This window comes from Vanellus vanellus (genome assembly GCF_965231255.1).
Source record: "Vanellus vanellus genome assembly, chromosome: 1".
Lineage (NCBI taxonomy): Eukaryota > Metazoa > Chordata > Aves > Charadriiformes > Charadriidae > Vanellus > Vanellus vanellus.
Genome location: NC_138905.1, coordinates 161,765,950 through 161,793,268, shown reverse-complemented (window position 1 = coordinate 161,793,268; position 27,319 = coordinate 161,765,950). Strand labels below are relative to the sequence as shown.

The window sequence follows — 27,319 nt, the reverse complement described above, 5'->3', positions numbered from 1 at the left end:
TTTCTTCTCTCTTTCTAACAAGGACAAGAGGGTCCTTGTTGCAAAAAATTCTGATTCTGTTGCTTTATCTATGTCAGTTAAAGCTACAAATCAGATTTATTTATAAGATACATGGCTATATAAAAGGTAAAAAATCACAGATGTAGCATTTCAGGTGGCCGATTTGGTCACCCAAAACAGAATGTCTTCACTAAAGTAATAAAAAGCAAGAGCACAATGAACATGAACAGTAACTATATCTGTTTGAATAGACAGATCCTTAAATAAGGGACAGAAGGAAGAGATTCAGTATTAGAAACAGATAAACAATGGCCCTACTTCTAATTACACTGTTCACAAAAGTAAGAGGGTGGGGCTTTAAAAATGCTCTCCTCCAGTTTTATCTTTGTTCATAAGCCCTCAACGAAGTCTTTAAGCCCGCTACCTTGACAATTACATTCAAAACCAAACATTAAATGAACACAATGCGCATTGAAACTAACACTGTAAATCTTTTAAATTTTGCGAAAAACCAACAGATATATGCAACCTGCTTACAAAAGATAAAATAAAGAATTCCAACAGATTGGCAGGAATACAATCAAGACAGATCTACTAGAATACTGCTTTTGGTCAAAATTAACTAGTTTTCTGAACAGAACACAAAGGTGTGCATGCGATTAGCTGTGAAGAAAATTAATCTTTGGAGGCTTTACAACTGCACCTGACAGATGCTGAGGTCAAAATTCAGTCAGTAATAGGATTCTTACCAGTACTGTAATTCCTTGTTCTTTGCACAGCATGGCTACTGCACCTAGGATAACACTCACCAGCACCCAGAATATAGAAAAATTATGTCCTTCCTTATCTGTGAAAATGAAGCATGCCATAACATTAGGTTTATACATTTAAAGGTAAAGGTAAAGTTACAAAAATTAGAATTTTAAAAACATACAGCATTTAATCTCACAATCTTTTCTATCAGTCAAGATCTGGATACACAGACTTAAAAAGCATAGGGCACCTCCTGCAATATGCTGGCATTTGTCCCTTTATTGCAGTCATTTTCTATTCTCAGAGACATAAGAAATCTCCCTGTTCGCTAGATGTTGTAGCCAGACTAATTAGAATGACAGAAGCTTCACATGGTTTCCACAATTCATCATCTGGAAAGGTTAATTTCCAATATCTAGACACATTTATCATCTTTAGCTAGAGCTCTATCATTACTGGCCACTCTCTTCCAAGCTACCACAAGAACAAGAAATTCTTTCTAATGGTTACACATGAAGCGTCACACACGCAAACTGTTTTAACTGTAGTCTAATCTACAAAGGCACAATGAGCTGCTTCTCCAGGGCTGCTGCATTTAGCAAGTACCTCATGTCATTTCATTAGCGCTGCAATGGAATGCCACGGAGCTCAAAAATTTCAGCATCTCAGCAGAGAAGCAGTTAGCTCTTGCACTCAGGAAGCAGTTTTACAGCAGGGTGAGGAACTCTGGGGTTAAGAGATCAAGAGTAACTACAGCTCCTACTCAAAGAAAGAGTCTTTAAAGACTGCACCATGTAGCTGATTTTGGGTACTACAAGCAGGCATTTCTGAGATTAGTATAACAATAAGCCCTACTTCAGCCAAGGTACTATCACACACACAGTACACGGGTACTTCACATAAAAACATATCTGTCACAACCTCTACTCCACAGGCGCAAGCAACAGAGGGAAGCACTCGGCTCATTCAGAGGCAGTTTCTTGATTCAAGCAACATGGGCTCTACAGGCATCACAAGAATCAAACTCTGACTTGGCACGTGAAAAAACAAAGTTGAACTCTACATTCATTGACTGAATCCCTTTCTTACTTTCCTTGATCTCTAGAGCAGTTCTTCCCTCCCGCTAATGCAGGTTTGACCCTCAGTACTTAAACGGAACTGCAGTAATGGTCTACAGAAAAGGTAAATGGCAGAATTAAGATTAATTTCACCAGAAGTAGGCACCTAAACCTAAGCTAGTATACTAGGCTTCCTTTCTAACTGGTTGAGAGAAGGGGACACCTTTAGGGAATAAGTTACCTAATTAAATGCAGTTGTCCACCTTTCAGAGAAGTAGTTCACTCTCTTCACTGATTATAAAGGCAAACTAGTATACAGGCTCAAATATTGTTGGGTCAGATATAAACCATAACAAGTGCAAAAAGATCTGCTGGCATTGGCCTCCTCTCTCATTTTGAAGCAGACTACTTCTTTTGTGGCAGAGTTCTCATAAAAATATGTAGAAGAACAGGTTTTGAAGTTGCTTCTAGCACTCCTTTCTTACCTAAGACTTAAAGCTTTAACAGAGCAAACATTAAGATGTTTGAGATTCATCATTGCAATACCCAGCAGGCTGTTGTTCCTTCTCCCTCCACTCCAAATTATGTCCTCACAGGTGACATCAGATGTTATAAAAGTTAAAAGAAAGCTTTCTGAAGGAAAGAAGTCGTACACATCTCAACAATACCAAAAGAAAACATGGAAATACAAAATACATGACTAAACTAAAAAAACATTGCCCCTAAAAAAAAAAATGCAATGAGGAAACTTCAACTCACATTAAATATACAGAAGAACAACTGAGGGTTGCAACTCATGGAGGAAGAGGCTTCAAAATTAGTTTTAGTACTACTAAGAATAAAATGAATCTGTCTTAAATGCATCCCTTGAAGAAGTTCTTCAACTCTTTGGACTCTGCAATACAACAGATCATTCAGCCAGTTCTTGAAATTCAGTTTTGGTTTGGTTTTGTGTTTTTTTTTTTTTTTTTTTTTTTTTTTTTTTAAATGTAGAAATAAATTAAGAGAATGCAAAGATGGAAGGCAAAGTAATTGACTGTGCTCATGCAATGACAATCAGTCATTCGTAGTAAGTGTAAAAGGGAGAACTGTGAACAAAGCCAAGGTACTTCACTGAGTTTACTGAAGTATACTTTCTTCAACTGAGAGATTTCTTCTTCCCAGAATCAAATTCTGGTGCAGAGAAGTCAGGACAACTAAGCAGTTCTCAGAGAAGCGGTATTCAATACACAAATACAAACTATCTTAACATGGAAGAGGGAAGTATATATAGTAAGAGACCAGGTGGCGATTCACAAATGCTTTGATGATTCAAAACATAAGAAGTAGTAGGAAAAAAGGAACTAGGTCAAATTATCAAGGACAAGTAGAATAGCTGCACACTCATACAGAAACAAATTCAGAAAGGTCACATCACAAAATAAGAAAAGGTATGTATGTAAAGAACAAACCCCACAATTCCATAGATAAGAAAAGCAGCAAGGAAGGAGTTATTCCAATACTCAGTGGGAAAGAAAATGGACAATGCCAAGAAAACAGAAGTGTTCTGTGACTTTTTGCTTTATTTTTTCACAAAGAGGTCAGCTGCAATCAGATGGCAAGCGCACCACCATCAGAAAGGGAGCAAGAACAAAGAGGAAAAATAGCGAACTACAAGACATGGAATTTATAGACGTTAATCTGGTTTAAATTACAATTGATTAAATTTACTCCAACAGGTTCTATACAACCCAGAGTAATCTCAACTGTTACCTCTGAGAAATCATGAAACACACATGAGAATTCAGAAGCTTGAGATAAAACAAAACAATACCTACATGTGTACTTTCAAAGAGGAAAAGAGATATGAAAGGATAAACTAAAGAAACAAAGCTAAGATGACTGGTCAAAGTTACCCAGAAAAAAAAACAACTTAAAACATTTTCTAGGTGACCCTCTAAAACATAAAAGGATATGATTAATTGTTTGGCAAGGACATATTTTAGCCACTTATATCAAATTAAGTATAATTTCTGACTCGGACAGGAAAATAAAGGGCCTTCCTGATGAAATAAACCTGTAAACATCCTATACCTTGACTTCACGAAGGCACAAGAATACCACTGGAGACAGTGTGAAATACGCCAGAAAAAATAGGGACTGTGTGTAATTACTGTAGAATGGGTACAATACAGCTGGATAACTACACTAAGTAGATTTTCACACTCATTGTGAAAAATGTAAAGATACATTCTGGATGGGGCCTCTGCTTCGTCTGGCTCTAAGACATAATTTTAAGAATTTGGTTGATGGAATAAGGAATATACTGATTAAGTCCAGAGGTGCTGCCAGGCTGCAATGGCCAGGAAGCATACTAAGGATAAGTCAGAATTCCATTGACAAACTGGAGAAGTAGTCTAGCGAAAAAATCTGATAATCAAATGCCATTCAATAGGCACACATTCAAGTTGTGCAGAAACAAATTTGTCTTCTTGTGAACATGCCAAGTCTCAGATGCCAGGAATGTCTCAGCGTATCAAGTGCAGCCAAGCTTAAGCGTGGACTCTCAAAGATCCTCATAGAGAAGCTGTTGATGTACAGGCTGAACGTGCAGTGAGGTGGATTGAAAACTGGCTGAATGGCCAGGCCCAGAGGGTGGTGATCAGTGGCACAAAGCCTAGTTGGAGACCAGTAAATAGTGGTGTACCCCAGCGGTCAATACTGGGTCCAATCCTGTTCAAGATCTTCATTAATGACCTGGATGATGATGTAGAGTGTACTCTCAGCAAGTTTGCAGATACCAAACTGGGAGGAATGGCTTATATGTCAGAGGGTCATGATGCCATCCAGAGGGACGTAAACAGGCTGGAGAAATGGGCTGGCAGGAACCTTATCAAGTTCAACAGGAGAACTGCAAAATCCTGCACCTGGAGAGGAACAAGCCAAGGCACAGTACATGCTGGCGGTCACTCAGCCTTAAAGCAGCTTGGTAGAAAAGCACCTGAGGGTCCTGGTGGACATCAAGCTGAGCATGAACCAGCAATGTGCCCTTGCAGGAAAGAGAGCTAATGGTATCCTGGGCTGCATTAGACAAAATATTGCCAGCAGGCTAAAGGAGAGTACCCTTCTCTACTCTGCACTGATGAGGTCACACCTGGAGTACTGCATCCAGTTCCAGGCTCCCCAGTACATGAGAGCCATGGACATTACTGGAATGAGTCCAACGAAGCGCCAGTAAGAGGATGAAGGGATTGGAGCATGCTTCCTGTGAGGAAAGTCTGAGAGAGCTGGGACTGTTCAGCCTGGAGAAGAGAAGGTTCAAGGGGTATCTCATCAATGTACATAAATACCCGAGGGAAGGGTGCAAAGACAACAGAGACAGGCTTTTTTCAGTGGTGCCCAGGACAAGACCAGAAAAAATGGGCACAAAATGCAACACAGGAGGTGCTGTCTAAACATCAGGAAATAGTTTTTTACTGAGAGGGTGACCAAGCACTGGCACAGGTTGCCCAGAGATATTGTGAAGCTTAGATCCTTGGAGATATTTAAAAGACATCTGGACACAGTCCTGGACAACTGGCTCCAGCTGACCCTGCTTGAGCACGTCAGCTCAGGTGACATCCAGAGGTCCCTTCTAACCTCAACCATTCTGTGATTCTGTGATTTCCTCCCAAAAACCATAATCTCTGTTCCTTTTTTTTTTTTTTCTTTTGCAGGCTCAGAAGGTCAATATAGTCATATATAGAATTGTAATATTATGAAAATACATCAGTGATTAATCTTCAAAGAGAGAGAATTTCAATGAAGAAACATTTTATCTTGTGTTTGTTCCTGGGTCAATATGAACAACACCTCCCACCCCTCCCAACTGCAGAAGTCTCAGTAAACTCAGCTGGAAAAATAGATACAAAAGACTGTCATTCAGCAATGCCGTCAACTTTTTTTTTTAACAGTGATTTGAAAATGTAAAGCACTGCATAAGTGCTAATTACTATTGTGAGATACACACATGCCAACAGAAGTAATCAGACTAACAAAGCACATTCCCCTAATATGGCGCTGCTTCCCACCAGAAAAATCTTGTGTCAGAAAACGAAACCAATCTTTCGTTGGCACCTGCGCCTGGTTAAAGCTGGTACACCATATTGTGAGTGGGCATAGTGCCACTCTAGCAGATGGACAAAATTGTAAGCATGCCAAAGAAACAGAGTACTCACTGCCTTTTTTTTTTTTTTTTAAGCTAGAAAAAGATAGTGTTTCTATACAAAACCAAAAAGCATTGCTCAGATGGTCCCTCTTTAGGAGTACGCTAAGCCTGAAAGTTGAGAGGATTCAATAAAATACCTATATAAACCACAAACAAGCCATGAGGCCTCCTCCATTTAGACTGGTAGACTTAAGTATAAGCATTCCTAGAACTAGGATGCATACGTAAAGTGTTTTACAGTGTGGAATGGACTGATCCTGAATTTATGAGCACCACATTGATGATATGCCTCAACTCTGTCTTCCTGAAGGCTAATCCTATTTTGAGAGATTTTATTTTGCGGTGTCCTAAATCCACAAGTCAATGAAGACAAATTCCTTAGAAGTTAAGGATACGAAGAAAATACTACACTTAAAGTATCAAGGTTTAAAGTCAAACAAACAATATCCCAAACAATTATTACCAATTCAGACATTTAGGAATTCGGCATCTCCTTCTTCAAAGCTAATTGAGCAACTCGGGGCTCAGCCAGGTGACAGCTTGGAGGAGTTTAAGAAGTCACCATCTTCAGGTAAAACCCAGTAACTGATTCTGTGAAAGCACCTACTCCTTTGAAAGTCAAAGCACAGTAAGTTATATTAAGCTCCTGCAGCAAGTTTTAATTTTTAACTGAAATAGATCACAAATGCTCAAATATTCCATTGATGTGCCTTGACTTTGGGGATAGTATCTTCCAACTAAACTACTACAAATACTCCTCTAACCAAGCTCGAAGATTTCCCTGCTTGTGAATTGCTAAGCAAAGGGGCAAGAATTACCTAGTCTTAAAAGATCACATAAGAATCCACTGTTAGAATTAATTTAAGCTTGAGATCTCCTTGTGTGTCTTCAAATGTACATTCTGCTGCAGCTTAGTTCAGTGTTTCACTTAATAATGAAATTACAACAGCAAATGCCATTCCTAAACATATCCAAACATCTCAAACTCATTACATATACACTACAGTAAAGGGATCATCTATGCCTGAATTACACCATCTTGGACAACCAAAATTTAGCACTAATTCTACAAAAAAAGGTTATTGTTTCTCCTCTGCCCACTAAAATAATAAAATTGTTAGGTTTTCCACATACAACTATTCCCTCCCCGTATGTTCAAATATGAACAGTAGGGCACACACTTGAAAAATCAGGGCCTGCATGTTTAATAATAGTAAATACATCTTGACCAATTGCAAAATAGTGAACAAATTCCCCATATCCTAACAATGACCTCTTTCACACAGGAGACTTAAACATTTCCAATCTACAGGAAAACCTCCATAATACAAATCTCCAATATTCACAAAACTTATCACTACAGTCTACTTTGCATGTTTTATTAAATTAGCAATGAACTGTAGATGATTAATGGGCAACTACACACAACAGAACAAAACAGAAACACACAACCGGAACATAGTCATTTTTAGAAGTCATAGCATATGAGCAAACAGTTGATCCCCTATTTAATGTCCGGGCCAAAATTATTCATATGAAGCAAATATCATGAACTCCTAATTTTACATCACTCAGATTGCCAATGCAGATGGCAAATGCACGCAACTGGACCACTGTCAAGGCTGAAGACAAAGGAAGGCAAAATGAATATGACTGCAGTTTTAAAATGCCTTATGAATTCCCAGAGAAGCTGCATTGCAATCCAACAAAGTTAATAACCCACAATTCCTTTCAGAACATACCTAAACAGTTGTCAGCTCTTGCTGTCTCCAAAGCCTATGCAGTGGATTTGTCCCCACAGTTGTGTTTTAAAACAGCAGGACAGAATGAGAACAACAGATTAGTTCCTTGCAAATATAAATGTTAACCTATGAAAGATGGTAACATCAAAAACTGTATATTGGGAAAAAGTAACAGAATTTTAGAACTTCGGTAAGATATCATTATAGCACACATAGTGTGTTAAATGCTGATAGTTTCTTTTAGCCAGAATCTGTAGCACTAATTTAAAAAAAAACCAAAAACTATCTACCCCAAAATCCACCAAAACCACAAATAAACCACATCAGGCAAACAAGCTGCAGTATATCTTGAGCTTTACAAAACCCATTATTTTCCTTAAGAATTTTTCCAGTCTGATACTGATATTTTTCTGATTTCCTGATTGTTTTCAGTATGATATATACTTCCCCACAGTACCCCCAAATCTTCTAAAGACATTTTATGAGTCCTTACTCCCGAGCAAAAAAAAATTCTTACATTCATTCACTTAGACATCAGGTGAAAACAAGCAGTAACCAGTCTTTCTTCTGACTTCTGTCTCTGTTAGAGAAGACTTCAAGAACTATGTCTATTTTCAATGACTATATCTATGCTCGTGAAAAACAAACAGATTTCTGGAACTCAACTGTGCACAAATCTCACATTGCCTCACTGCAAGAATAGTCAGGTTCTCTATGAAAGGCTTAGATAATCTATCTGTTCAACAGTAGCATTGGTATGCTGGTGGTGACAAAACAGTATATGTTACTAAGGACACAATCAGATCAGTAGCATGAACCCAGGCTTTTCAATATTTGTTTTACTCTGATCATCGCTCAAAGTTCATCATAAAAGCAAACTAGCATCAGACATGTTTTGGTAACTGTATTTGAAAGTCAATACAAATATAGTCCACGAATCCTGAAGGGTTTAAGGTTGTACCCTCTTTTAAATACTCCAAAAGAGTCACACTACCATGCATCTATTAATAACAATTAAAAAAAAAACCCTTTGATAGGTCATCTCCCACTGCTTGTAAAAAGCTGGTGACCCAAGTGCTATACAAATGTGACAGCCAAACCCAGAAACAAGGACACACGCAGTTGATCCAGGGTTTAGGGTCATGCTTGCCTTTAATATATAAAAATCTAGCAGGACAAAAGGAGATAGGATGTCAGAACAAACTGGTAGATCTCACTTTTCTGCAGGATGTCGTGGTTTAGGCCAAATCCACCACTGGGGACCCGAGGGACCCCAGACGGGACCGACAGATGCTCCCCTCTACCCCTCTTCAAAGAGAGAGGCAGAGGAGGAAAAAGAGACTTATGAGTTTAGAAGAAACTAAACTACTTCAATGAAATATTAATAATAAAATAAAAAGAAATAATGAAAAATATATACAAAACTGTATCAAGCTCCCGAGATGACAATCACGTCAGCGGCTGGCACTAGGGCAGTCCCAGGCTGGTCTCAGTGACGGACGGGAACTGTATTCCGGATCTGGATTCAGGATCAGGATCACAGGCAGATGAAGAGAGTCCTCCTCAGATGTCGGCCATTGAAGGACGAAAGAGTGACCCCTCGGCTTTTATACTGAGCATGAGGCAGATGGAATGGAATACCCTGTTGGTCAGTTTTGGGTCACCTGTCCTGTCCGCTCCTCCCTGCAGGTGGGACCCCATTATGCTTTTCCGCTTCCGACCCTCCAATGGGGCAAATAACAAAGTTGGTTGGCCTTGGGGGTTATAGCAATAAGTATAAGCAGGAGCCTCTCTGCATCCCATGCCTGGGCATCAGCCGTAAACATTGGTCTTATCACTCAGAGAGTGAACACTGTCTGCACAATATGCAGTTAATTTCAGTAGTTAGAAGAGGCCCAGCTAAGAAGCGAAGTTACTGAACAAAATTGGTTCTGTTTTACCTCAAACCAGGACACAGGATCATCATAAAGCAACTATATTTGATTAGAAACATAAGCCTGATGCAATGGAATGCACAGAGGGTTTTTTGGTTGCTTTCTCACCCTCTTTCTTACTAACAAAGACTATTCCACAAAGATAAATTACCATCTTGGTCTGACCTAGAAAGTGATGCAATACCAGCTCTTAACTTGGACTATAACTATCGATGTGCACTGGTGGTATCGCAGACCCTTCTGGATCTTGTGGATTTGCCAGCAGAAGGAAAACATTCTGGAGAAGAAAGGGTATTTTTCCTTTGTTCCTTAGGAGACACTGTTTAAGTCTATTCTTTAAACTATATGTGCACATTTTAAAAATGCTTGCTCTTTACCTATATTCAGAGTGACATCAACTTACAGTTTGGACTAAGACAGTTCTTGCTGTTTTTGACTTCCTCAATCTATGCAGAAGCAAACTCAGCTAAATTCAGATAAAAAGGTCTTTATTCCTTATTTATCCTATTGTTTGTGAATGGCTAGAAGAACTGGTCACAAAAGAAGGAAATTCATACCACCAGAATGCAGGCATACAGGAGTAAAACTTCCTATTTATTTTAATACAAAATCACTGAAAAGTCATACTCTACTACAGCCACTTCCCCGTATTTGATTACCTTTCCTAAAGCCTTTCATACAAACATAGAATCACAGAATAGCCCAGGTTGGAAGGAGCTTCTAAAGATCATCTGGTCCAACCTTTTGTGGGAAAGGAAGATTACCTAGTACCCTTTCCAATTGCATCTTGAAAACCTACATTGATGGGGACTCTGCCACATTTTTGGAGAGGTTGTTCCAGTGATTGATTGTTCTCACTGTAAAAAATGTATTTCTTTTTAGCAAGGTGAAACCTCTCCTAGTACAACTTGTACCCACCACCCCTTGTCTTCTCCATGTGGCTCCTTGTGAAGAGACCGCCTCCATTCTCTTTGTAGCTGCCCTTCCCAATACAGACACTACCCTTTCCTGTACAGACACTAATGTTCAAACAGCTGTCTGATGGGTTGGACCAACCTCCCCTTCTAAAGGAAAAAAATTATAGCAAGGAAGGGCAGAAAGTAAAACTGGTTGTGGTGGATGGCAGCGTTCAGCTAGAGTATACATGGGTGGTACAGTGGAGAACAGCACTGCTGTTTGGAGGGACCATGACAAGCTGGAGGCTGACAGAAGCCTCATGATAAACAAAGACAGCACCATGCAACAGTCCAGGCTGGTGACTGCCTAGACAGCAGCTCTGGAGAAAAGGATCTGGAGTTCCTGGCTGACAAGTTGAAGATGAGTCAGTAATGTGCTTTTGCAGCAATGAAGAAGGTTAAATGCACGCTGGGCTGTACTAGCTACAGCATACCCAGCAGGTCAGGGAAAGTGGTTGCTCCTCTCCACTCAGCTCTTATGAGGCCACATCAGGAGTACTGTGTTCAGTGTGGTGTCCAACACTGGAAGTCCAGTAAAGAACGACTAAATGGTTAGGAGGTTGAAGAATATGACACAGGAAGAGAGGCTGAGGCATACTGATCATTTGTCGCTCCTTCCCCCACCATGGTTGAAGATTTTCACAAGTCACCTGGCAAAGGCCCCAAGCAATTTGATCTATGAAGTTAACTCTGCCTTAAGATGTTGGACTAGAGATGACTTCCAGAGTTTCCTTCTTATCTAATTTGATCTATGATAAAAGGAGGCTAGATTGCTCCATTTTAGCAGCTGCCTGCACTTCAGCCCAATTGAAGTGACAATGGAAATGCACCCTAAGTTATAAGCCTAGTCTTCCTAAGCTTCTACACAATTGAGAGATTCTGGTACCTCTAGAAGATAACTGCAAGTGCCTAAAATAAGGTATTTCTCTGACTGGCTATCAAAAGGAGTTTGTCTCTTTCCAGTGACTACACAGAAGGAGCAAGGAGAAAAGGCTTTCAAGTTGCACACTCAACTTAGATGCTTAAGGTGACTAAGTAGGGAAACCTGCTGAAGGTTCAGCCAGTAAAGCCTGAGAATACCACTTACATAATGGACACAAGGTGAAACGCAGCTGGCTTATGAGGCTAGTGGTCAAGTTTGTAGGGATACTGCTGGTGGAGACAATCTGGGATTCATCCCAGAGTACTGAAGGAGGTAGCAGATATTATGGTAGGACCCCTCTCCATCATTTACTAAAGGTCTTGGGAGTCTGGGGAGGCCCCTGCTGACTGGAAGCTAGCCAATGATATTCCAATCTACAAAAAGCGCATAAGGTAAGACGCAGAAAACTACAGATCTGTTGGTCTAACCGCAGTTCCTGGAAAAATTATGGAGAGATTATACTGAGTACCATTGAAAGGCATTTAAAGAATAATGCAATCAGGCACAGTCAACATGGGTTCACAAAGGGCAAGTCCTGTTTAACTAATTTGATATCCTTCTATGATAAGGTCACCTGTCTAGTGAATGAAGGGAAAGCGGTGACTGTAGTTTTTTCTGGATTTTAGTAAGGGTTTTGATATTGTCCCTCACAGCATCCTTCAGGACAAATTGTCCAACTGTGAGATGAACGGGTTCACAGTGCACTGGGTGAAGAACTGGCTGAAGGGTAAAGCTCAAAGGGTTGCACTGAATGGGGCTACATCTGGCTGGTGACCGGTCACCAGTAGCGTTCCTCAGGGTTCAATTCTAGGGCCAGTTCTGTTCAATATATTTATCAACGAGGAGTTTGATGGACCATTGGCAAGTTTGCTGATAATACCAAACTGGGAAGTGCTGTTGACTCTTTTGAGGGACAAGGAACAGCTGGTTTGTCTAGTTTGGAGAAAAGGAGCCTGAGGGGCCACCTCACTGCTCTCTACAGCTTCCTGATGAGGGGAAGTGGAGAAGGAGATGCTGATCTCTTCTCCCTGGTATCCAGTGATAGGACATGTGGGAATGGTTCAAAACTACACCAGGGGAAGTTTAGACTGAACATTAGGAAGCATTTCTTTACCAAGAGGGTGGTCAAACACTGGAACAGATGTCCTAGAGAGGTGGTCGATGCCCCAAGCCTGTCAGTGTTTGAGAGGCATTTAGACAATACCCTTAATAACATGCTTTAACTTTTAGTCAGCCCTGAAGTGGTCAGGCAGTTGGACTAAATGATCATCGTAGCTCCCTTCCAACTGAAATAGTCTGTTCTATTCTATCTCACCTGCCTTTCTATTTACAAATTAACGATTTTCATAGCAAGGCACATCCAGGACGAGCAATGAATCTCACCCAGGCTTTTCAAAATCAGTTTTCAGACCAGAACCACTCTGACCTGAAACCTTGACTCTGAAATGTCTGGAGTTTGGCACACTGCTCATCTGCCTACAGCAAATCATGCAGGGTTCAAAGTAAAGAAATACATCTCTTTAGGCTCCATGTAAGACCTGCTAAAGAACTTATTAGTGCTCTTCACAGTGCTGGAAATAACTTTTCATTCTCTCATTTAGGACGTGCCAGATAGGATCTACAAGAACCTGAAACTCTCACCAAGCTACCAAAAATGAATAAACTGTTGGGAGAGACTCAAGTATGTAACTTGGGTACAAATTCTTGAGAACAAAGGAAGTCTAAATCTCTTTAAGAAGTTGCTAAGGGAAAAGCAGGCAGTGAAGGTGATAGTAAACACTGATCTGAAAGACAAAAGGCTCAACTACACTGGCAGGCTGTAGTTTTTCGTGGCAAACTTGCCTAAGAGATACAGCTCTGACACTATTATGATGCAGTGTCCAATAACAAATAGTAAGTGCTGCTTAGTATCTTGTCCTCACAACATTTTCTTTCTTCTGTACCAATGATAAGAATTTCTGTACAAGAATACTATTAAAATGACACTGACTTCTAAAAGCTATCAAACTGGCCTTCACAAGTTGTACAAGCAAGCAGAATACCCCTAACCAGAGTACACATCACATTCTTAACCATTCCTGAGATGTCCTCCATAATAAAAAATTACAGAGTCCTATATAAAAGTCTCCAATAGTCATCCTAAGAGTTTGGCTCTTGAGTTCTTTAAAAGATTATTACCCCTGCTATACAGGTCTAGCTGTACCAACAAACTGGAAAGCACATAGCCAATATTTTGATTTGTCTAATTTACTCTGGCACTAACAGAAGAAACATTAAAGCACAATCATGCCCAGTAAAATAGGTGAGAAAAGAATAAATGAGCAAGCAAGATCCCACGGCCTATTTTCATCAAGAAATGATTAGTTCAGTTGAAACAAATGAAACCTACTCAAAGGGGAGAACAAATATCAGAAGTGAACAGTAATCACCATAAGTATCATTTGAATTGGTGAAGATTAACTTAAACTTCTGATATCAGACGGAGAAACACGCAAAATAGTTCTAAATAATCTAAACTCAATGAGCAGGAGTTATTCACAGCATCTTAGAGCTCGCTGTGGACTAACTTACCCCCCTCAACCTACACTAAGCTCTGTGATGCCATCCATCACTATGTTGTTAAGCTAGATCATTCAAAGCCAGCTTGGGTACCTCTGCAATACACTGTCAACTCTGGTTAAACGTTAGAGGCCATGCCTATTGAACTGGTATTATATAAGCTTTTCACAACAAAACTCTTCATGAGTTCACCAATTGATTCGCATATTTCCTGTGGTGGGACACATTCAGGTACCAGACTGCACATCCTGTATAGTTTTTCATAATCATGAATTGATGTACTCTTGTGTATTTATTTAACAGACCCCCATGATAATGTCTCCACAACTGTATTTGAACTGCCAACTTGCATTCTGATCAAATAATACAACAGATCTAAAAGCTCACTTGAAAAAAACCATCTATGAAGGAATTGCTTATGTTAAATATAGCTGTCTTACAAAAACTCTATGAGTAATACTATATTCATAATGTATATGCCAGCACTTGCATATTGCAGGAATTTAGAGGGCTTATTCATATGAATAATTCTTTACAATTCATTAAAAATACAAGTAAGGTTCCTAAACTTTGTTCCCATTTAAGCCATCCCAACATAATGGCATAAACTGTACTAAAATATTTAAGAATATACATTTGTAGGTTTGTTTTCTTTCTAAAATACTTATTGAAATATTCCTTGGTGCTTATAAACAATAAAACATTTAACAAATAAGCCTATTACAAAATAGATTTTTCTTAAAATAAATTCTTAGTGTTTAAAGGGAACCCTTCCAGCTCTTCTAACAATAAATACCTGCTAAAGCAGATTTAAAAAAAAAAAATATTTTATGAGGGTATAAACAACATCAAGCTGACACTTTTAGTTTTGCTATACTTCACTGAAATGTATGAATGCAGCAAATATACACAATATAAAATTAAAGGGGCAAACAGAATGCTTACTTTCTCTAAATGCTTTACAGTAGCCAAGGAATGACAATAAAAAGAACAGGGCACACAGTAGGTCTGCTCTGCCAACAATCCCGGCAACCTTAAAAGAAAAAAATTTCAGATTAACAGATTTTATTCTTAAAAAAAAATCTGAGATAAAGGTACAGACACATATACAAAGGGAAATGTATAAAAAGAATATCACTGTATAACTTTTTTTTTTTTTTAACCTGGTTTGCTGGATTAGTGATGCCCACTTTTCTAAGCTTAATTTTGACTTAGTTTGACTTGGTTTTGCTTAGTATCAGCTAAGTAAATAATTTGGCTTTAATTTATGAAAAAAACAGTGTTTTGAGAAACGAAGAAGGACCTCACTGAAGAAAATTTTGTGGTAAATAAACAGAAACAGAAAGAAAGCAGAAACTTCGATTCTTGTGTAGTACACCAGTTGTCCCATTTTGTGAGTGGAACAGAAAGAGAAAAGTAAAAAGATAAATTGTATCTTCATTTTGTTTAAAGGCACCTCATAACCTTCTCTTAGGAAGAGGGCATTTTTTTGTGTCAGTTTGACAAGATGGAACAGCTATTTCTAAATAATGTCAGAGAGAGAAAGAAAAGTGTAGATGTATGACAGTAGGACTGAATCCACTGAAGAGACTCCCTCCCACTTTACCCTCAGCTTCACTAGAGCACTGTAAAAGGAGAAACTGTTGGACTCCTAAATGCAGTTCAGAAAACATTCTTGATTTATCCAAAGCCATGCACCTAACTTCTCTGCTTTTTACTCTACCTTACAGAGGAATTACGAGAATTAACTCAATAGCTGTGGAGTGCTTTGAAAGGTAAAAATAATGAAGTGTCATTCTGTTTCGGGAGCTGCTCTCAGCTAATGAGATAAAAGTAAAGGTGAACTGAGACAATTTTGAAAATAAATGCCAACTTGTTACAACAAAGAGATTAAGGGGCTAATAACAGATATATGGCCTCAGATGACTCCAACAGTACAACGTTATCTCAAATGCAGGATCAGGCCGATAGTCTCTGGTAACAAGGTAAACAAAAAATAAAGTTATAAATTATTATCAGGTATATTCTTATGTCTGTGTTTCATTCAGTATTTCATCACTCCAGTGTTAGAAAGAATAAGCATTTTTTAGAAGACAGAACTGCACCAGAAGAGTGTTTACTTGTAAGTAGAAAAATTATAATGACAGATGTTTTTCTTACATAGGTACTGAAAGCATTAACCTTTCAAGATCTGTTTTACATGACAGTTTGTTTTATGCTGTATATACCAAAATCCAAAGCAGCAAACAGACAGATTTGTCACAATTTTATGTCAAAATATGTCACCTCATTTCAAAACCAGGATGTCACGATACTTAAAACTCACAGCTTTAAAATCATGAGAAATGCTTTTTGAGGAGATGCTGCCTGACAGACACTCATGCTAGAACCATAGCAGTATAATGACTGTTTCAGTGCAGCAAGATTTATTATTCACCGTGTAAATGATTAGAGGACTTTGTTCACTCCTGGATCTTAAGAGACACCGTATGTAAGCACACTACTTTCTTCCTCTTCTTCCAATGTTTGCCCAAAGCATACACAAGCCTTCAAACCTGGCATATGCAAGCAGACCGCATCACTTGTAATTTATTTGACACGACAAAGATCTAATTAACATTTGCCTGCTGATTTAAATATATTTCTAGAGTCAAATGGAAGAAAGAATAAAATTATGGATATTGATAAAGCAGTCAGTAGTAGGTCTATTGTAAAGTTAAGACTCAAGTGAGTCTTGTATGTCAGAACACCAAAAGCACTGAAGACTTGTTTTACTTCACTTTGACATCTAGAATTGGTTTTGGAGAACACATACCAGGGGCCCTCCTGACACTAAGACAATGTGCTCTCACTAAGAAGCTATTCTGCAGGTGAGCAAACACCAGAGTGACTGGCAGAATGTTTTCGCCACACTGCCAAAAAAGGTGCCAAATTACTAATACATAACTATGCACCATCTCTAGGTTTGCAATACACACAGGGTCCCCAGTCAGCTGAGACGCATAGCTTTCCGTAATCTCTTACCGATCAATCATGTGCAAAGCAAATGAAAGGCCAAAACTGGCATATTGTGAATAAATGAAAAATCAGTGCCACATATATAGAATAAGGTGCACAGAGGATTCAGTGTTCATTACTCGCACAAAGATCAAAGTTAAAGTTAGTACTTTTTCAGTAGCTCAGTCCCTCCAAACTAAAAAAAAAAAAGATTCCTGCATTGTGATTATTTTATATTTCATTTATTCATTGTCACAAGATCAAACAATCAGGGACCACAGCCAGCAAGCCCACTGGCATAAGGCCATAAGATTTTCTTAGCTATGAGTGCAAAAGAGCTTTTTAAGAAAACCATCTCCTCTTCACTAGAACTTCCGCACAAGGACTTTGATCTTTGGTCAGGTATTTTAATTGGTTGTTACACACGTGCCATGTTTCAATTCCGCATCTTTACAGCTTCAACTTCCAGCCACTGTTACGCTTTTGTCTGCACTATTAAAGGGTCCACTACTATCAAATTTGCTTTCCCCATGTACATAATTACAGGCTGTGATAAAAAAAAAAAAAAAATCCTTTCATCTTCTCCGTCATGTTAAAAATATAAACCCATGGAGTCTGATGTCCCATGGCATAGGATGATTTCCAAGCCTTTAATCATTTTCATGGCTCTTCCGAGCCCTCTCCATTTTTCCCAGAGTATTCCTTGCTGCATGTGTTCAAAACTGGATGCAGTATTCTAATACAGTCACATACAGAGTTCATATAATGTCCTTACTAAAATTTTCTATCTCCCTGTTTTTTTATCAAAGCAAATGGAAACGAAAAGTGGTTATGCATTTGCATTCAGTTTATCTTCCATTCTCCTTGGCTGCTCATGAGCTAGTGTTTCTAGTAATGAATTCTTAATCCAGTAATTAGGGAAACTCTGTAGTTTAGGGCTATCCTACTTTAGTTATTGTACTTAAATGATTTAATTTATCTTCCTTAATAAGGTCCAGCCCTGTGGAATTACAAGCTTTTGGACGTACTAACCATAATATTTGATTGTTCTCATAAGACATGTACCAAGGGAAATGTTAAGAATATATAAAAGCAATGTGTAGAGTATAAGGCTATGTCAGAATTAATTAATCAAGATGGTCAATAACTTCTAAGATATAAATAGTTGGAGCTAATTATTCAGTACTTACACATTCCGTGTGCACTGGATGTACAGCAAACAACAAAGCAGCTAGAAGAGACGTCTTTGGGGCCAGGTTTAGCCTTCTTCCTTTATTACTGAATTGCAGTCCACCCAATAAAATTGAGAACACATCAACCATCAACACTGAGATAGTACAGTGCAGTATTATATTGATGACATGGAAACCAACTGGGTAGAAGCCTCCAGCAAAAAGGTAATTAATTCTATATAGAAACAAAAACATTAAGGCTAGGATTTACATCAATGGTTTGAGATATGCAAACAGAAAACATAAACAACTGCCATAGCAAGATCATACTAGATAAACACACAAAAACCCAAGGCTGAACAAAACCAGCAAACCCTAGCATGCATGGCATTAGCACTTAGCCACCACAGTAGGTTAGAATCAATGTCCTGCCCTTTACTCACAGGTATTCATATGGGATACCATATTCAGCATAATATCCATCCTCTCCAAAGACACATGTTAATAGTATTATGTTAATCATACCTACGGCTACCTAGAACTGGCTTTTGGTCAGCAACATAACTTCAGTGTCACAACACAGGAGTGTCCTACAGATAAAACAACCTGGCCTACTGGGGGAATACCCTTGGTCTTAAGAGAAACTATGTCCCAAAACAACCTGATGAAATCATTTTCATTAAATCCACACAGTGAGGAAACTAATATGCGCTGAGACTATGATTTCCACTGACATTCTAGCTGAAAAACATACTAGCATTTGGACTGAAGATGTGGAAACCATCTGGGTACAATCCATTATCAACCCAGAAAGTAGTAAGTTAGCACATCTTAATAACTAATTTGTGAGACTGGTTAGAGAGAGGTTTCATGCAAGTAGTAGAACCACAAGGAAGTGTAAGTGGAAATTCAGTCTAAAACCCTATTCAAGACAGGAACTCTGTGGTAAAATGGAGAGGAAGAAGAAAAGGGAGAAACATCTCATTATTATCTGTATGCTTTTATCAGTAGGTGAGATATACAGAAACTTAGTTTGGATAGGGGATTTTATATAGTTCATTTGGTCAGCCTGCATCTGGCTTAAGTAAAATCTATTTTAAAAGCCTAACCTATTGTAAATGTGATACACATAGAAGTTGGAGCTTAGGGAAATTAAGAAAACCAGTTTCTTACTTGTGAAAATAGCATTTTATGGACCATCTCCACATGCTCATCTATATTTTTAGATATAGTAATGACTGTATCCCAGTTCACTCTTTAAACTAACCAGGATGTTACTAGAGATGGAATATACCACTGAGACCTTGAAAAGGAAGGAAAGCATGTGCTGCATAATGCACTGGAAGCTTTTATAGGTTTAAGACTCTGACACATTCTATTCAGTTGCATATTTTCCTTAATGAAAATGTCAAGAAACCCCAACAGACAGTGCAACCCACAGCACTAAGTACTTAAAACACTGACACTGCACTCAAGAGTCAAAGTTTTTGCTCGAATACGACGACTAAGAGTGGGAGTATTTCTTCCACAATCTCTTAGTCCCTGGCTTAGACCGGAGACAACTGCAGAATCAGTGCCAGGTCCCCATCCACAACACCATCCACAACATCGAGTTGCATGGGGAAAATAAAGAAGCTTAAGACTGAGTCCTCAAAGTTTCTCTGCATTACCATTCCCAGTTTTTCCATGGTCTACTGCTTGCTCAAATCTTTGCACAAAAAACCATGAGCTAAGCATCTAGAGAAGTAATCCTCATAAACCTTTACTTATTTGAGAAAAACAGCAAGCTATATATACAGGCAGACATCTCTCTCACCAGGATTCTCACGCAAACACTCACTTGAAGTTAGAATATCAGGGGGGAAGAGGTGGGAAGACTATTCAGTGACCTAGTGGCAAAAGGCCACAGTAGATTCATGCTATTTATAAAAAAATCATTTGACAGGTCACCGGTAAAGCAGAGAACAGAAACTACAATAGCAGTATAAAGTGGCAGCATGGCTAAGTGAAGGGAATGTACACTTCCTAGTTCTTTGATGATGTGACCTACATATTGAACCACACTGCCCCTAGTACCAAGGTATGTAAGAGCACAAGATGCAATCTCTAAAAGGTACACTGAAATACAGAATGTCAAAATAATGTATACTTTGGGAAAGAATTAATTTGAAAACTAAAGGGTTAAGGTAGTGAACAGGAAAATAAATTCAGGAAAGGTATCCAACTAGCCTCCAGACACTTTGTCTCTCTCCTTTTCTGTTGCCTCCTCCCTATAATCAATTGAGCCAATATATGTGAAAAAAAAAATCAGACCTCAAGCAAAAAGACAAGTCTTACCTGAAAGTTAGGACAGTTAGTGGTCGATATGACTTATGACTGGTATTGCTGCTGAGTTTGCTACCCCAAAAGTCATGATGCCACAGGTCACTAAGAGGGGTTTCTGCCCTGAGGTCCTGAAAGGAAACATCATAAATTACCAGATTCTTAACATTTCTGTTTTGTTCAAAGCAGTTAAAACACAAACAAGTTCTAACTAATACAAGCTCATGCTAACATGGACATAGCCAAGTGTTTTGTTGGCTCACTACTGACATTTGACATGGTACCCAAGTTTACAATGAAGGTCACATTTTGGATGCCTGTCATCATAAAGACCAAGATGCCTAGATTCCGTAAGTAGGCATAACTACATGAAATTTAGTAGAACTAGGAGTATTCATAGCAGTTGATAATCTGGTCAATAGCTGAGATATGAAACACATTAAAAAAAAAAAACTCTTTACCTTACAGTTTTGTAAAAATCCTTTGATTTTAGGTCTAGGTTATCTTGTGAAGAAGGCCAACTACAAACTGCTGCAAATAGCTATTTTTCTTCCAGTGTCAGTAGCACAACTAGTAATGAAAACATGAAAGCAAGGACACTAAAGATAGAAAATCAACAAGTGCCTCTTTTTGAAGCTTTACTTCACAAAGGACACTATGCAAATAGCTTTTTTTTTTTTTAATTCTTAATACATGAAATCAAGAATCAAAATCTCTATATACTGCTCTAACAGATTAATAGCAGAAAACAGAAGTAATTAATTATTTTAATTTGGGGTGGGGTAGGGGACTATTAAAAAACACTGCAAAGGAGAAGTCTACTCTCTCCTTTTATCTTAGAGCCATGCTGATAATGAAAAAAATCAAATAACCTAGGCTATTGAATGGAAAACATACACTTTGGAGAGGCAAAAATAAGGACCTTGGTAGTATCTGCCTCAGTTTTCTCTGAGGACAAGCTGGGAAGCTCAAACTAACGTATTCATCTTCTATTTGCCCCTCTTCTGCTTTCCTGGGCCAATTAAATACCAATTAGTACTATAGCAAACATTCAGGTTAAATACACTTAAGACAGAACCTAAGAACAAAATTGTACTAGCAAATGAATAGCTTTTGTACAAGTGCTGGTATTACACCTGTGATCGACCACAAGTTACTCTACCCCCCCACTTTCTCCCCTGAAATTGTTTAAGAGACCAACACACCAAAGCAGATTAACAAGCCAATGCAAACACAAGTAAGCAGGCAAACCAGGTTGCTAAATGCATGAAAGGTCTTACAAAGCCTGGTGTCCTACACCTTATTCCTCCTACATCTCCATCTACTTACAGGATTCCCACATTACAATACCCTTGGTTCACTAACTCCAGTTCCTCTCAAATGCTGCTACCATCTCATTTGCTTCTACAGTATCTTGAGCACCTCCTGCGGTCTCCTGTACCTTCCATCTCATCCTTAACTAGCATTTCTGGCCTGACAACAAGGCAAGAGAGAACATGTACCACTGCTAGTCCCAAGGTACAGCCAAATGCCTGGGCCACGCTGACTGGCTGCTGCTAAACTGAACTTAAAATAACTCATATCTTTCTTGCTTCTCTCTTAAGACATTCTGACTTTCATCTATCCAAAAATAAAAAAAAATATCCAGGAAGAGATTTATTTCTATCACTTGATCAAGTTCCTCCAGTATTAGACAACTGGTTAAAAAAATATATATTAGGAAGGAGGCTAAAAATCCTAGCACACAGTCAAATGAAGCGAAGCATTCTCTAATGGGTTACTAATCAATATGCAGAAAAAAGAGCAGGACTAACACTGTATTCTTTGAAAAGTCCTATATTGCAGCTGTGAATTAAGGCATTCTCAGGGAAAATCTTGAGAAATCAAAACTCACAGGGGATCTTACTGGGCTTAAGAATTATCAAGGTGCAAAGGTTCTTCACAGTCTCACAGATGTTTCTACTGCCAAACAATAGCTACAAATTTCTTTCTTCTCCCAAGACTGTAATTTTGGCCTTAGGCACCTAAATTCCTGTTCCATTCCTCACTGGTATGCACAAATCCTAAAGGTCATAATTTGACTCTCAGAGTAGAAGTGCATTCAACCAGCAGTTCGCTAAATCAATCAATACGGCCTGCTTTTCCAGGGGCAAGATGGGACTGCGTTGTACACAGATATATACTGAAGTCTTTGTACTCTGCAAGGGACAGCTGTTAGCGGGCATTGTAGCCCTCAGACTGTTTTTCCAACCAACGGCATTGCTCCTTATGTACATTTGCCAAAGAAACGGACAATGAAAGAGCGACTTTTTTTTAGTATTAAAACTTTAAAAGTATGTCTTCTACATCACAGATGATCTTCAATAACTTGAGATGGGAAATACATCTGAGATGTACAAGGCTAGATTTCCCTTTTGTCTAGAATCAGTCTTCTTTTGTCTTCCATAGGAAGAATGCAGAAAAAGCTGAATACATGGAATTACTTAGTGATTACACTTCCATATGACCTATGAATCTGTGGTTATGTATCTTGCTCTTATATATAAGTTCTGTGAGAGAAAGTTACTTACATTAATTTTCCCACTTAGTGGACTTACGCTAAAATAGGAATGGTTTGCTCTAAGGGACACAGCTGTTTAAGAGTTATGTATGATTTTCTCTACAAGAACTGAAAGTAGATATCAAAGAATCTCTAAATATTTGATTAGCAGGAGCTTACAAACAGCAGAGTTCAATACTTGAAGAAAGGTCAGTTTTCCTACATAAAGGCTTATGGAAATGACACATTGTGTCTGATGCTCCTCCTAATCCAACAGTTTGTCTTGCTAAGCTAGTAAATAAATAAAGACAAAAGTCACTGCTGTGCATCAGTTAAAATGCTGCACAAAATGACAAGAAAGCACCTGGAAAACAGCCTTGAACCCTAATAAAATGTTCATTCTGTTCTGTCCACAGAATGTTCCATGATATGGTAGGCATAGGGTCAACTAACAGTGTATCCTTCACCATAAAATAATAATTTAAAGATTAGGGGGGAAGTGGGAGCTGGTAAATTAACAAAAAGGTCACTGTACGGTACCCAAGAAAATACTGGTATAGCAATGCTCAATAAATCTGCAAAATTACTTCACCTGCTGTCTCTCCTATTGAATAGGAATAAAATATGCTATAGTTTGTTAAATAAACTCTGCCTTTGCTAGATGTTCTCCCTCCCCATTAAACTGGTAAACTGATTATCTCTGCACTTTTCTTGTGGATTTTGTATTTCCATATATTCATATGACCCCTGTGTTAAAATGATAGTCACAAAAATCTCATTTAATTTCTAGGGAATAATAGAGGATTTTGATGTGAAAAATAGAATAAGCCTCACAGTTTTTCAAACATACAGACAAGGTATGAATTAATCTATTTAAGCAGTTGGTGGAATTTCTCAGCATTGCCTATGGCTACAATCCTGGTCCAGGTTGTTCTGTTGAAATATTTTGAAAGTAAAAACTGAAAGAAATGGAGACAGATTACAGGTGTGGAAATTGCACATGAACAAAACAACCTGCCTTGTTTCAACATCAGTCTTTTGTTCATTCTGTCAGGAAATTAAAATATCATAATTGTGCCCCAAATAAAACTTTGCAGAATGAAACATTGCCAGGAGCTGTGTAATTTAATGTTTCTTAAAAAAAAAAAAAAAAGTCACTGTAGGTTCTTAATTTGTCTATAGTATCCTCCTAGAAGCTTTGAGATTTATTTCCAATTTGGCAGATATATTTTTCCCCCATACGTTTATAACTCAAGGTGTGATGACTTACACAAGCATAATACAAATTTGTCTAAGGAAACAGTAATTCAGTGGGATTCTAAAAGGCACACTGTAGTAAGTTGCCTCTGAATCTTTTGCAAGGCAGAAAAACGTCAATTGTGTTCTAGTGGTATCAGTTTCCAGATTATCCTCACTGTATCTCCATGGCTTCAGAGAAACAGAACCAACGGTGATTCTTTTTATCCTGTTACTTCTCTTTCCAAACATTTAACAAGTACCTTCCAGAACAGAGTACGAGCTGTAGCACCAAGACCCACCCATGAGTACAGGCTCACTAACTGCTACATGTGACTCTACAAAGTGTCTCAGCAATCGAAGACACTCAACTCCTCAAAGTCAAAAGAATCTCAGCTAGAGGTTTGTCTGAGTCACATGTTAATTTCTAAGTATTTCAAGGATTGTTCATTGCATGTATGATCAGTTTTAAAATAGAGCACAAGAATACTCTGCCTCTATTTAAAAAAAACACTGCTGTCACAGGAACTTTAAGTGGGGAAGGAGCATAGGAAAAGGAAGCCTTCCTGCTACTGTAACCATTTTTATGGTATAAACCACAGCTGGAGAACCCCTGCACCCTACAATCACTTAGTGATGCACTATGTATCTTGCAACCCAAGTAAGTTTATTCACTGGGCTTATTCATCTGTCACCCTGAGAAGATAATGAAAAAATCTACTAACATCAACGGGTTTTAGAAAAGTCTACTTCATAATCTCACTGACTTAGAAATGAGCATAAAATTAGATCTATAAGCAGTCTTGATGTACAGGTACCCCGTGAATAAGCATTACTAAACATCACATCCAAATTAGATAATGCTCTCTTAGATGACAAGCAAAGTCCATTTGGTATGGCAAAAAGAGATCCATTCCCCTTGACCAGATACCGACACTTGGTAAGCAGAGCATCTTACTTGCAACAGAATGAAAGGGGACACATTCTGAGGATAAAGAAAAAACCCCCACTGTTAAACTTGTTCACTTTTTTGTTTATGCATTAGAACCCAAGTCATGTTATTCAAATAGCTTTAGGAATAAGATTTTATTAAGCATCCTTATGCTTCTAGCTTTTTGGTAGAGCAGCGCTGCACAGCTTCTTTGTCAACCTTTAACTAAGGCTTACTTAAAAAAAACCTCAATAATACAAAACAGAAAAATGAAGTACAGAAAAAGGAATATCAGAAGGAAGCTCTTTACTAGGGTGAATTTTTTGGGCCTACTTAGATCAACTGCTGTCATTATTTCTTTTCCTATTACCATTTATGTCAAAGGGCACAGGGGGAAAGAGCGACAAACCTTATTATTGATGATAGCTTCAGAATCATCAAAGACAAAATCTCCATCATAGCTGTTAGCAAAACAGAGGAAGGAAATTAATGCCACAACCATTTTAGCCCAGTATGACGGAAGGAGGAACCAAGATACGTCATGGTCCAGATTAAGTTCTGTTTGTGCCATTCTGTGAAATACTTGTTCCAAGTTGGGAGCTTTAGCATTATGTTGGTTGCAAATCTGAAAGAAACATACACAAATGCAGAATTATAATTGCATTTCACTAAAAAAGAATTTTAAAAATGGAGAGTTGGATTGGGAGAGGAAAATGAAGTTTTGTACAACCTAACATTTTTCTCTTGGTGCTTTTCATAATTACTGGAACATATCTAAACATAATTTTGTACTTCAAATGTGGAAGCAGGCACGGTTTCTCATGGTCAGAGCACAGAGATAAAAACCAAGAAATTCTTAGATTCTAAGTTAAAGCTTTGGCACAGGTAAATTCAAAAACTTGAGCAAATCACTGTTTTTTCTCTTTCTTGCTATTCTTTTGAAGTATAACAAACAGGGGCCTCATGGGGACTGTGGAGCATTTATAAAGTTCTTAAGAGAATGATAAGCACTATAATTTCCTTCCAAGTGGGAAAAGCAAACATCATCAATTGCAAAAAGCGCTCAACTCTCTTCTGTTAATTGAATTAAAGGATCTAGTCTTACCTATAGCCCAATTAGGGAACTCATACAAACATCACAGGTAGACATATACAGACAGCAGTTAATTGACTAGGCCCTAAATCTTAAGAATTCAAACAATGAGGCAAGATGACGCATATTGTTAATACCAAAGTAAGATCATTCTCACTAGATCACTCCGCACACAGCAAATACAGTATAGGCCAGATCCCACTTCTGTATTCATGGACTTATGAGGTTGTTGAGGTAGATGAAAAAGACCATGCAATCCAACAGCACTGAGTGATACATCAGTATAGAAGTACTAAGGCTGGAAGTTCACTCATGAGCCACCTTGACTTGGAAAGCTCTCTTCTGATGCTCCATAGCCAGCCCTCTGCCTGGACAGCTGTTCTGCCTCTGTACCTCTGGTGCTCTGACAATACTGTGAGTGGTCTTATTAAGAAGTGCTGCTATAAATGGCAGGGAAGGAGGAAGGAAGGTTACGAATGGAAAAATACAGTAAAAGCAGGGCAGAATACAAAGGTTTTATTTGCAAGCCCCAAGAACTATAGGCACATATAGTAGCCCAGCTTCATACTTTCCTCTCATTTATTGTTTTTTTAAATCAACTGTTGTGCTCCTGAAAACATTGCATTTAATGTCATCATACATTCTAGGAAAAAGTTCTAGTCATTTGGCTTCTTGAACAGACTTGACCATTAGAGCTGTTAAGGCAATTGCTTTGTAGTATAGTATTCTGTCTGCAATGCTAAATTCCAGTCTCCACGTACTCCCAATCTCTGTACACACCCATGCACAAGCACAGACGGTACTCCCTGTCACACCAGTGCCCCTTCTCCCTTTGGGGACTATCTAGCAGTGCTCCCAAATTCAGATAAAGTCGGTAACAGCTGTGCAATCCGAGAGAGAACAGAGCTCCTTAGCAGAG

General features: G+C 38.5%; 1 protein-coding gene across 1 annotated transcript in view; it reads right to left on the bottom strand.

Moving 5' to 3' along the window:
• TMTC4 (transmembrane O-mannosyltransferase targeting cadherins 4) overlaps positions 1 to 25,887 on the bottom strand; it is a gene marked incomplete at its 3' end in the record, with an annotated part of 53,818 nt that extends 27,931 nt beyond the window's left edge. The window contains exons 1-5 of the mRNA XM_082488871.1: positions 25,717 to 25,887; positions 20,617 to 20,732; positions 18,298 to 18,514; positions 15,056 to 15,143; positions 750 to 847 (exon numbers count right to left, since the gene is read on the bottom strand). Of these exons, the coding sequence (XP_082344997.1) occupies positions 750 to 847; positions 15,056 to 15,143; positions 18,298 to 18,514; positions 20,617 to 20,732; positions 25,717 to 25,878 (681 nt within the window). The 5' untranslated portion in view covers positions 25,879 to 25,887. The remainder of the gene's footprint in view (positions 1 to 749; positions 848 to 15,055; positions 15,144 to 18,297; positions 18,515 to 20,616; positions 20,733 to 25,716) is intronic.
• Positions 25,888 to 27,319: the final 1,432 nt, after the last annotated feature.